Here is a 12688-nt window from a genome sequence, read left to right on the forward strand (position 1 = left end):
ATTGCCATATAAGAAGTATAAGTTCTTCCAAGTATGAAGACTGTGCTGGACCTGGGGGTAACCCGAGCAGCATGGTCCAGGTCCGGTCCCGAATCCAAGGGTTCCGTGAGGAGTCAGTCCAACAGGGCCAAGGCAGGACACGAGGCAGGAAACTAGGCAAGGTCAGGCACAGGATCACAGGCAGGTTCCAGCAAACAGCAACATTGCTCCCACAACCTGGGGTGGGGTTACCCTGTCAGGGTAACGGCCAGTCCTGATCCCCTGGTGACTCACCTCCCTGTCTCGCCTGAAGGCGAGCACTCCTCCTGCGAGTACTCAGGTCTCTCAGACCTCAGTCTCTGCAGCTTGGGAGATGTCGTGGGTTACTAGACCCAGAGGCCGCCTCAGCCTCTCCTGACCCAACTGGCAGTGGAGCAGCTGTAAGTGATTGACCAGCTGGAGGCAACAAGGTAATCTCCGCATCTGGAGCCAGGGCAGGCTCAGGCCCCTGACTCCGCCCAGCTGGTGCTTGTTGCAGGGGAACCTGTGCAGATTGGGGCTCTTCAGAATCAGGCCCCAGACTAGGTTCAGCTGCCGCCTGAGGCAAAGGATCCGGTGCGGACTGAGTCTCCTCTGGCTCCCGAGCCCGAGTCCCAGGCCATCACAAAGACACTGACAAAGTTCACATGTAGCACAAGGCTGTGGTTTGTCATTGCACGGCGAGTCTTTAGCTCACATACACTTACTTCAGTGTTTGGCAGTTCAGATGTAACACCAAAGTATGCATTGCTGCAAACAAGGAAGTTATGTTGGGGACTGGAGCAAGCGAGGGAAGTAGGCTGTGCAGAAACCTAAGGCTCATTCATATAATGTGAAACTATGGTTTGACATTACATGTGAACTTGATCAGTGTCCAGTCTTTTGTTCATTTCATGGTGTAGTTGCAAATATTAGTCATGCTAAGAAACATCTTAAAATCCTGCTTTTGGTTACAAAAAAATAGTTTTGGGATTGACAAATTCTATGCATTTTCATAAAGAGCAAGTCCTTTTTAAATCAGTGGGGCTGACCTTTGAATAAACATGGATAGTATTGTTTTGTATATGATAAAAGCATATTTTGAAGCTACATATGTAGTAACTTGGTTTTGATTTTTTTTTTTAGGTTTCTGATCTCATCAAGGAGTGTAGGCAGGCACTGGCAGAGAGTTTATTTGTTTGGGCTTGCCAGTCACCACTGAGCCGGGATGATACTTTAATCCTGATTACTTACTTAGAGAAAGTGACTGTAGAAGCTGATGGTTCATTGGACAGAGTAAACTTGGCACTTCTTATGGCACTCCTCTATTGCTTTGATGTCAGCTTTCTGGAACAGGCCACTGAAGATCGAGAAGGTAAAACTAGTTTTCTGGTTATGCCAAAAGATATGTCATTCATATAGATTAAGATGAGTTAAATTTCTGCTGTTTCTCAGACTTCCCCATTTCTTCCCCACAGTTCTTAATTGAATAGTTCACAAAATTTGATGGGAGCTATTTAGCTCTGAATTACAAAATAAAAGAGGTGAAAGAGGTTATTGTATTTGCTGAGTCACCCATTTTATTTTCAGTGGACTTGAAACAGCATTTCTTTCTGTATTAAACTTCTATTTTGTATTTGCTTTTTAAAAAAATGTAGAACTGATGCACCAGCTGCCACTGTTAACAGAGAGACAATATATAGCTGCAATCCATACACGCCTTCAGGATGCTCGGCCCTGGAAACTGCCAGGACTTCAAGGAACTGTTAGGTTAGCCTGGGCTCTAGCCTTGCGTGGAATTTCACAGTTCACTGATGTGACAGGTAATCTGATTCATAGGCAAGAAACTCAATCCCACCTGTTTCCTTTGCTTAGCAGAGGAAGCCAATCCATCATGCATATTCCTTTGTTTAAGCTGCCAACCCTTAAGTATGCTGCTTATGAAATGTATGCACAGTTAGTAGCTTTATAATAGCAATAATAATAATAATAGTAGTAGTAGTAATAATAATAATAATAATAATAATAATAATAAATAATAGTAATTTATTATTACGGTCGGAGACCAGCTTGTGATACACAAATGGGACTACAATCCCAAAAGCAAAACAAACATTTAAAACAATATACAACAATGGATTTAAAGTTTACAAATCCGATAGTAGCTTTATTAGTCTGTCTCTTGCATTCATTTTTCTTCATTCTCTTCAGCACTTGCAGAATTTGGTGAGGCAGATGAAGCAATGGCAGAGTTAGCAATTGCAGACAACGTTTTCTTGTTCCTTACTGAATCTGTGGTGAGAGCTGAAAACTTCTACCAAGAGGAATTTTACATACGTAGAATCCACAACCTTACCACTGACTTTCTTGCTCTCATGCCAATGAAGGTAAGTTGTATTTTTGTGGACTGGATATAAGTAGGACAAATATTCCAATGCAATCTATTTATGCAGACTAATATAAGCATTTCAGTGTGGGAATTATGTCTTGCATTTTGTGTTCATATATGTGTGAAATTTTAAAATACACGTGGTGACCATTTTATGCTTGTCCAGTTGAGAACTGGGTCCTTGCATGCGGGCTATGTTCCAAGGATGGCATGTGTGTGCAAAAACACATATACTTGAACCACCCCTGCACAAGCAATCTTAGTTTCTGGAACTATTGCGCCAAAAGGGTCTTACCCCACCAAGCAAGGCAGAGTGCTTAAAAACTTTCTGTCCCTTGAGATTTCAGCTGGTCAGCCTTCAACCATGTAAAGATGAAATTTCACATGTTAAATGCGCGTAAGTTGCATGCATACTGCACATTGTTTGGCTAAATCCTGTCTTAAGCACCAATGACCAGTTTAAGTACTTTAATATTTTTTCTTAGAAAAAGGAACTACTTGCTGTTGTGGTCCTTGCCCTCTTCCAGATTGTGCACATATAAATTATTTTATGTTAGTACAGTGGTGCCTCGCAAGACGAAATTAATTCGTTCCGCAAGTTTTTTCTTCTTGCGAGTTTTTCGTCTTGCGAAGCACGGTTTCCCATAGGAATGCATTGAAAATCAATTAATGCGTTCCTAGGGAAACCGCCTTCAGACCAGGTCCGGGGACAGTCTGTCCCCCAACCTCTTCTGAAGGCTGGGGGGGGGGGACAAGGGCTTTTCTTCCCACTGCCAGCCTTCAGAAGGCTGTTCTGAAGGCTGGCGGTGGGAAGAAAAGCCCTTCTCCCCACCTCCCGCCCCGCAAGCTCCGGGGACAGGAGGGCTTTGCTGCCGACCGCCAGCATTTTAAAAGCCCCTGCTGTTCCGGGGCGATTTTAAAATGCTGGCGGGTGGGAGCGAAGCCTCCGCTGTCCCGGGGAGATTTTAAAATGCTGGGGGTCGGCAGCGAACGCTTCGCTCCCGCCCGCCAGCATTTTAAGATCGCCCAGGGCAGCGGAGAAGTCTCCGCTGTCCCGGGAAGGCAGGCGGGGGGGAGCAAAGACTTTTGCCCCCCGCCGGCCTTCAGAAGAGGTCCAGGACCTCTTCTGAAGGCCGGCTGTGGGCGAAAGTCTTTGCTCCCGACCGCCAGCAATTTAAAACAGGTCCTCGGAGATTTCCCTATGGGCTTTCGTCTTGCGAAGCAAGCCCATAGGGAAATTCGTCTTGCGAAGCGCCTCCAAAACAGAAAACCCTTTCGTCTTGCGGGTTTTCCGTCTTGCGAGGCATTCGTCTTGCGGGGTACCACTGTAATACTATTTTGGCTGGTTGGCTCATCATCTTTACTATTTGCTGGGGTAGTTCTCTTTTCTAGTAACAATCTCTCAACTTGGTCATGTTAATCTTACATAGATCTCCTTGAAAGTCATTCTCATTCTGTTTAATGGGACTTACTCCAAGGTTAAATATACATAAGCTGCCATTGTATATCCATATACTTTTGGAGGAAGCTCCATAGAATTCAGTGGGTTTATTTCTGGGTATACATGCATCGGATTGTGCTGTTCAGCTGTTTATTTGAATTAAACTACTTGCATAGGCATCCTTCAATGTTTGCTGACTAGCTTTATATTATATATAATATAATTATCCAATCTGGAAAATTCTAGTAATAGGCCTGAGCTTCATTTGAATGAGTCATGCTTTTTTATTCTATTCAGTTGCCTGCTATTGTTATATGAAACAGATACAACAATTGCACTTTTTCTACATGGCGACTAACTTTTTGGGGAATGGGGGCGCAATTCAGCTAGAATGAGACATGTTTCAGTCCCATAGATTTCAGTGAGAGAGACAAGCATGTGATCAATTTTGTACCTTTGAAATCAGTGGGTCTTAAATAGATGTAATTAGTAATGTCAACAGTTTTCTCTTATCTCATATGCATCTTTGGTACTGGTGTAAAGAACCAGTTCCTCATGTAATCTTACAGTGTGGTAAATCTTTAAGGATACATTTAAAAAAGATTCTAGTGGCCCTTTCATAAATACATGCTACTGAGGTTTAGTCAAGTGCCTGTAAAAGCTGTCTGCTCTTGTTCGCTTCATAGTTAATTATCAATAAATTTATTTCCTTGGCAAACTGTGTAGGTGAAACAGCTAAGAAACCGTGCTGATGAAGATGCTCGCATGATACACATGAGTATACAATTGGGTAATGAGCCACCTCTTTCTCTTCGACGGGATCTGGAGCATCTGATGTTTTTAGTAAGTTCTTTAAAAAATAAAATGTTGAGAAGTCATTATAGTTTCATTAAAAATATATATTGGTACATTGGTTAAAATAATACAGTTGGAATAGCAAGAACATTGGTGCCAAATCTTATATTAAATACACTTCTGGCACCTCTCAGGTGGGCTCCATTGCAATTATAAGAGAAGCATTCATGGTGAGTTCTGGCAACTCTTTTTCTAGAAAAATGGCACTTTTGTATCCCACTTAAAAAATACCAGATGTGATGTAAGGTATGCTAAAGTAACTATATTTCTTCTTATTGCTGGCAAATTAGTCTTTAGTCAGAAAAAGCTGCCCCAGGGAATTTTGTGACTATGGAACGGAATACAGTGGTACCTCTGGTTACGTACTTAATTCGTTCCGGAGGTTCATTCTTAACCTGAAACTGTTCTTAACCTAAAGCACCACTTTAGCTAATGGGGCCTCCCGCTGCTGCCGTGCGATTTCTGTTCTCATCCTGAAGCAAAGTTCTTAACCCGAGGTATTATTTCTGGGTTAGCGGAATCTGTAACCTGAAGCGTATGTAACCCGAGGTACCACTGTAGTGTTAACATAGCTGGGGCTGCTGCTAATGGAATCTGTTTTGTATTTGAATTTGGCGCACGGATGATAATCAGGTGAAAGGCAATGTTCCTAAAGATCATGATAGGCTATAGTGTGTGTGTTTGTGTGTGTGTGTGTGTGTGTGTGTGTGTGTGTGTGTATTTGTAGATATATAGGACTCACATTATTTCTCTTCTACAGATTGCTGAGCTGTACAAGAAGGATCCATTTAATCTGGAGCTTGCTCTTGAGTACTGGTGTCCTTCGGAGCCCCTGCAGAGTTCCACCATCATAGGATCGTATATTGGGATAGCCCACCAAAGACCACCTCAGCGTCAGGTGAGAAAATACCAGTTCCCTCCACTGTTGTTTGGGCTTGGGTTTTCTTGAAAGCATTTAAAAACAATTAGTAGCACATCATATTTCCCCAAAGGCTATGGAGGATTGCATTTCATAGGAAGAGGAGACAAGCTGGGGCACACCCAGCTGTCCTTCTGTGGCACCAAACATGTTGTCTGAAACAACACAACTGTTTAAAATGATAGTGACAGCAAAGGTGGATAAAGGAGATTCAGTTGTTTTTCAACGCCACCCCACCCCCTGCTTCCCTCTGCAGTTGGGCATAACAATACTGACTTGCTGCATTGGGCATTTGAAAGGATTACATTGAGCATTCTAAATGCTAAGCAGTTTTCCATGTTTCTTTAAAGTTTTTTAAAGTTACTGTATGCCATGGGGCATAATCCAGCAAAAGTTGCATTTTCAAGTCCCATTGATTTCAGTGCAAGAGTGCAAAAATACTCTTAAATCTCCCCCACTGCAGTTGATGGGATTTAAATGTACTTAACATTTAACTGGATCGTTCACCTAGTGCATGTATGGGACACCTTTGGCCCTTAAGGCATTGATGAACTACAGCTCCTATCTGTCCCAGCAAGCATAGCCAATGGCCAGGGATGATGGGAGTTGTAGTTCAGCCATGTCTGGAGGGCCAAAAGTTCTCCATGCCTGCCCTAGTGCCTTGGAAGGGGTGGGGAATTCTTGTACAACCAATACCAGTTTTAAGAAAATCAAGGCTAGAAAAGTGATTTGATTTTGGTTGTTAGCGTCTGAACAGATTGTGTACATTGCAAGTTATTTTAAAACTTTAACTTTGGGGGCCTTTGGCTTTTTGGCATATATTTCTTCCTAGGCAAATGTTTCTATACTTTTTTTGTAGGTTGTTTTGTCTAAATTTGTTAGACAAATGGGAGACCTCCTTCCCTCAACAATTTACATTCCTTACCTGAAAATGCTCCGGGGATTAGCCAATGGGCCCCAATGCGCTCATTACTGCTTTACTTTGCTGAAGGGCAATGGCAGCAGCCATGGTAAGAAATAAGGCCTGAAATAGGCCAACATACTTTCCTATTCACTTGAATCTGTTGCAGCGGAACCTCAGTACTAATGCATTATTTGCAAGGCAGCCTATCCTGAAGCAGACAAGGAAGTGAATGCTTTAGTTTTAAGCTATGTTCTTAAGCACATTTCTAGTTGATGTTTATCTGTGTTCACTATAGCTTGTTTCTAAGTGTAAACTTTGCGGCTGCCGCAAAAGTAACCGAGGACATGTAAAAGGTTCCAAGTTCAATACCTGCCATCTCCAGGTTGGGCTGAAAAAGACTCTTGCCTCAGACCCTTGAGAGCCACTGCCGGTTCGTGTGTGGACAATACTGAGTTAGATGAACCAGTGGTCTGATTCAGTATTAGGCAGCTTTCTTCGTGTCTGAGGGACAGAGTATCATGGTATAAACCAGGGGTCAGCAAACTTTTTCTGCAGAGGGCCGGTCCACTATCCCTCAGACCATGTGGGGGGGCCAGACTATTTTTTTGGGGGGGGAATCCCCCCGACTCTCCTCTCCCTTCTCCACAGCACTGGACGAGCCCCGGTGGCTACTTACCTGTGCCTTGTGAGCAGCAGGGGGTGGCGGCGGCAGAGGGACAATGAGTGGCATGAAAGGACTGGCTCTGGAGAGGGGCTGCTTAAAATGGCGCACAGCCAACCGCAGCTCAACAAAGCCCACCCCCTTCCTCTTCTAGGCTGGGCGGGGAGAAGCCAGGAGGAGGGAGGGAGCAGCCCGAACTATCAGAATCCCCACGGCGATCCACGCGGCGATTCCCAGACTGTTTGCGGGCCGGATCCAGAAGGCAATTGGGCCGGATCCGGCCCCCAGGCCTTAGTTTGCCAACCCATGGTATAAACAAATGGGACCCGCAACCAAATGTTGCAGTGTGGAGTGCTCCTGTTAAGGATTCTAGGAAGCCGTGCCCTTTCCAGGCTACTGCATTCCATCCTCTTCTACCCCACCCTCCCCACCCAAGGATCAGTCTGCTTTCCCTGCCCACTAAGCATACTCAGTTGTTTTTGGTTTCCCTTTGCAGGTTTTCCCACTGCATATTTTTTGTGTATTTTAATATTAGAATATAGGATTGCTAGTGTTTTTCAGATGATATGCAATAAAAATGTTTAATCTTAAATTTAGGGCAGGTTTTGTTTTTTCAGGTGTAGGCTTAGTTAACATAATCTGTACTCATGCAGATATTTTTTCCCCCTTTCTAGCTGAAAACATCCAAGGAGCAGGTGGCAGTCCTGTCTCCTGGGAGCATTTCTTCCACTCTCTGATGCTGTACCATGAGCACCTGCGGAAAGATTTGCCTAGTGCAGATAGCATTCAGTATCGTCACCTTCCTCTCAGAGGCATCACCCAGAAAGAACAGGATGGATTGATTTCATTTCTGCAACTTACAGAAACCATAGTGAAATGGGTAAACAGGCCTTTCCTTTAATGGTTGATGCACTCAGAATTCCATTTGTCCATTATTTTATTAATTAAGTTGGCTTTACAAACCCAGCACATTTGATATTAAAAAGTCAGATGTACTAGAGGAAAAATGATATAGCCATTGATAGACTTGAACTGAAGTTCATTTTGACTGGGAGAAAAATAGAAAGTAAGCAAATTATTAGTGTTGGATACTTATTCGTAATATAATTGGCCCCATAATGACATTGCTTACCTTTTGTTTGAATCATCAGAGGTCACTGGTGCTCTTTCTTTCCTTTCTAGAGTGAGAATGCCCGCTTGGCTCTCTGTGAACACCCTCAGTGGACACCAGTGGTTATAATTTTGGGACTTCTGCAATGTAGCATCCATCCCATTTTGAAAGCAGAGTTATTAGAGACTCTTTCAGCCTTTGGGAAATCTCCGGAAATTGCTGCTTCACTGTGGCAGTCATTGGAATACACCCAGGTATCTTAACTTTTTCCATGGCAGTTTAACCCTTAGTGCAATCCTGTACGTATTCTGACACTATTTAGCAATGTATGCTCTGAATACCAGAAGTTCATGCTTTCCCCCAAAAGCATGTTCGGAAAAACAAAAACAAAACAAAAGTGTTCGGAATGTTGGGCTGTAGCAGCAGCAGCTGAAACAGAATGAAAAAGTGCAAGTCCAATAGATTCCCCTTCTGTGATGTATTATTTGCTTATGTATTATAAATCTGTACTGGCAGATTCTGAATAAGGTTAAGAAGAAACGTAGATTTCCCTTTTTGTGGAGAGAAGGTGGGAATGTGTCTTGAGGTAAAGACAGCTGATCATGCTAGCACTCTAGTCCTTTTAGGTCCGATCAACAAAATCTTGCTGCCTACAAAGGAGAGCCAGCGCAGATGCAATGCAGCCTTATATTTAATAATTTTCCTGGTAATCCTAGGTGACCAGGTATTCAATAAAGCAAATGAACAAGTTGGTGGTAGAGAAGTGGATTGCTATGTCGCTCCTCGACTGCTTTTTAGTAGAAGCAATTTTGTTAATAGCCTGTGTTTCTATGCTAGCAGAAGGGAGCTGCTTCTGTTCTGTGGCCAACATGGAAATTTAGGCTAGTAGCCTCTTAGCAGGTTTGTAAACATTGGCGGACTTGTAACTTTTGTGTGCTCATTCCCTTGGTGACGGGAAAAGCCGATAGGACTTTGCACTCCTTTTCCATAGTTCCTCCTGTCTTGTGCAGGTTCTCCATTCTCCTTTTGTCACCAGTGTTAGCTGTGGTTAGTTGTTACATTTGCACTATGTGTGAATTTGCAAACTAAATGGAAGAGGGAGCATGCGACTCAATCCCATAATCGTGGTTAAGGAACGGGAAGTGTTACATTTGCATTAGTCCAGTGTTCTCTACTGGGATGGGTATTTTCAGGTGCTGCATTAAAAGCTTGTTGGATAGAGTTTAATCTGTCTTTCTGGAAGGGTGACAATACCTTTTCATATGGGTAGAAGCTCTTGAAAAACAGGATAACAGCATAGCTCATTTTTTAGCTCTCATGTTCTTTTGATGATTATGAAAAATCATTTCCTTTCTCTCTTGTTTGTTTTGAAAGATACTACAAACTGTCAGAACTCCAGGCCAAAGACAAGCCATTGGCATTGAGGTAAAATCTGTTTCTAGTTAGCTACATGGTTGGAAAAATTAAAAGCTGTAGGACTGCTTCGGCAAAGAGGAGCTTCAGAGTCTTTTACTTGCATGTTTAAAAATAGTAATAATAGTGCACATACTCATTTTTTTAAAAAAAAGTCAAATTGTTCAGAAAAGTCAAAAGTGGAAAAAATCCTTACAAGATGAGTAGATGCCTGAAATTGCTTGTGATGAGCGTTCTGATCCTGTGCAGATTTAAGCATGCCTAAACCTATTGAAGTCAATTGACTTAGATGCACCTGACTCTCAAACCGCAAGCACTGTTGGAAGCAATGAGGGTTGTTGTGACTTAACTTATTTCACTGATTACTAAATAACTTGGCTGTGACTAGTTTCAGCTTAATTGAGGCCATAGACATTGAAAAGAAATAGGCAAATTAAAAACCTACTAAAACTTAATGCCCTACCCCTTTTTAGTCATATTTGAAGGCAAACATGCCTTGTGCTATCCATCTGGTTGTGGTGAAACATGAGAATCTATTGTAACTATGTAAAAAAAACACCCCAAAACTTCTATACATTCTTACATTATGATGCAATAAATTGCATTTTTAATAATGTTTGTTTCTGTTTTCCTGCAAAGGTTGAATTGAATGAAATTGAATCCCGGTGTGAGGAGTATCCTTTAACTCGGGCTTTCTGCCGGCTCATTAGCACACTGGTAGAGAGTTCATTTCCTTCTAACCTGGGCGCTGGCTTGCGCCCACCAGGCTTTGATCCATATCTGCAATTTCTGAGAGATTCTGTGTTTCTTCGATTTCGTACAAGGGCCTATCGGCGAGCTGCTGAGAAGGTAGCTTCTGCTTCTAAATATGTATTGTTTTTAAATAACTTCTATAGATGTTTCTAAACTTGATGGTGTTGACTTTTTAAAATGTGATGTTTGGCTAACCACAGAGGTCCTGTGGCTGGGTCGGGATGGCATGGGGATGAGGGACCAACTCCCTTCTCTTGCGGGGGCCCAATTAGTGCCATTGCCTTCCGTTAAGAGTTTGGGTGTAATCCTTGACGCCTCCCTTTCCATGGAGGCGCAAGTTACAGCAACAGCCAAGGCAACATTTTTCCACCTTCGCCGCATCAAGCAGTTGGTCCCTTACCTTTACCGCCCCGACCTGGCCACAGTGATCCATGCGATGGTCATCTCCAGGCTTGACTACTGTAATTCGCTCTACGCGGGGCTGCCCTTGAAGCTGACCCAGAAACTCCAGAGGGTGCAGAATGCTACAGCGAGGCTCCTCACAGGGTCTCTACCATGGGAGCATATTCACCCAGTGCTTTTCAAACTGCACTGGCTCCCGGTAGAGTACAGGGTCAGATTTAAGGTGCTGCTTTTCACCTTTAAAGCCCTTCACGGCCTAGGACCCTCGTACCTACGGGACCGCCTCTCCCGGTATGCGCTATAGAGTGCCTCAAGGTCCATAAATAGCAACACCCTAGTGGTCCCGGGCCCTAAAGAAGTTAGATTGGCTTCAACCAGAGCCAGGGCCTTTTCAACTCTGGCTCCGGCCTGGTAGAACGCTCTGCCTCATGAGACCAGGGCCCTGCAGGATCTGATTTCTTTCCGCAGGTCCTGTAAGGCAGAGTTGTTCTGCCTGGCCTTTGGCTTGGAGCCAATTTGATTCCCTCCCTCCCTTTCTTTTTTCCTTTCCTTCTCCTCCTGCGATGAGGCTACATTTTAATATTTTAATGTTTCAATATTTTAATGTTGTATTTTGATTTTGTTTTTAAGTTGCAATTATTCAACTTGTTTTTATTATCGCTTGTAAGCCGCTCTGAGCCCGGCCTTGGCTGGGGAGGGCGGGGTATAAATAAAAAATATTATTATTATTATTAATTTCTGCCCCTAAGATTTATATATAATCACATTAAATCTGAATTGAGCTAGTGTCTGGGTTCTGTGTATTCCACTGCCATAACATGATGCTCGAAATTAGAAGATTAGCAATACTTCGGAAGGGGTGTAGCTCAGTAGTAGAGTCAGGTACAATTCCTGGCCATCTCCAAGAGTGGCTGGGAAAGGCTTCTGTCTGATTGCATGGAGAGCCACTGCCAGACAACATAGATTGTACTGAGCTGCTTGCACTAATAGCCTGATTCTGCATAAGGCATCTTTTTATCATACTAAAATGGGAAGCTGAGGTTTGAGATGTCCACTTTCAAAATAATATTTTGTGCCTGCTTTTCTTGACAGTGGGAAGTAGCGGAAGCAGTTCTAGAGGTTTTTTACAAGCTGCTGAGAGATTACGAACCTCAGCTTGAAGATTTTGTGGACCAATATGTGGAGTTACAAGGTATGCTCTTCCCTGGTTTGTCTTTAGCTTCGTTTTTGTATCTTGTTTGGGGAAGAAAGCAAAATGGTGACCAATTCTCCTGCTGGCTTTTAGACTGGTCCTTCAGACTCAGAAAAATAGTTCTGGGGGAAGCTAGCAAAGAGGAATTGACTATAGTCTAACAGGCAAACAGAATGAGCAAATGCAAAGTTATAAATTCAGGGAAGAAAGTACTACAATGTCAAAAGCAGCCGGATTTTGTCATTGTTTTGAAGCTGGTATAGGAGAAGAAGGGGTGGTGACTGTGTTTAGATTTGCCTTGAAAAAATGACATTTTTTGGACAAACTATAATGCTGATTTTACTGAATTGTGCTTTTAATTTTTTAGGAGAAGAAATTATAGCTTATAAACCACCTGGATTTAACCTGATGTATCATCTGTTGAATGAGTCACCAATGTTGGAACTGTGTCTTAGCTTGCTGGAAGAAGGGGTTAAACAACTAGATACCTATGCTCCTTTCCCTGGTATGTAGCAAAAATAAATTAAAAATTCAACTTAAAAAAAAATATTTTGATGCTACTTACTGTATAGCCAGTGAACTGAATTCTTCATTATGTAGATCCACTGCAAGGAAAACTGTTGAATAAAAGTTGGCCATTCTTGAGTCGGG

The 12688-nt window shown here is 42.8% G+C and overlaps 2 protein-coding genes across 2 annotated transcripts in view; one reads left to right on the plus strand and one right to left on the minus strand.

Moving 5' to 3' along the window:
• Window positions 1-12688, minus strand: part of CYREN (cell cycle regulator of NHEJ) — a 335829-nt gene that overhangs the window by 187239 nt on the left and 135902 nt on the right. The window lies entirely within an intron of this gene.
• Window positions 1-12688, plus strand: part of NUP205 (nucleoporin 205) — a 38117-nt gene that overhangs the window by 4032 nt on the left and 21397 nt on the right. Inside the window, exons 6-17 of the mRNA XM_081210901.1 lie at window positions 1144-1372; window positions 1656-1820; window positions 2209-2384; window positions 4554-4670; window positions 5443-5580; window positions 6461-6611; window positions 7841-8046; window positions 8349-8531; window positions 9652-9702; window positions 10330-10539; window positions 11938-12037; window positions 12405-12542. Coding sequence (XP_081067027.1) covers window positions 1144-1372; window positions 1656-1820; window positions 2209-2384; window positions 4554-4670; window positions 5443-5580; window positions 6461-6611; window positions 7841-8046; window positions 8349-8531; window positions 9652-9702; window positions 10330-10539; window positions 11938-12037; window positions 12405-12542 — 1864 coding nt within the window. The remainder of the gene's footprint in view (window positions 1-1143; window positions 1373-1655; window positions 1821-2208; window positions 2385-4553; window positions 4671-5442; window positions 5581-6460; window positions 6612-7840; window positions 8047-8348; window positions 8532-9651; window positions 9703-10329; window positions 10540-11937; window positions 12038-12404; window positions 12543-12688) is intronic.

Source organism: Podarcis bocagei, assembly GCF_964188305.1.
Source record: "Podarcis bocagei genome assembly, chromosome: 10".
Classification (NCBI taxonomy): Eukaryota; Metazoa; Chordata; class Lepidosauria; order Squamata; family Lacertidae; genus Podarcis; species Podarcis bocagei.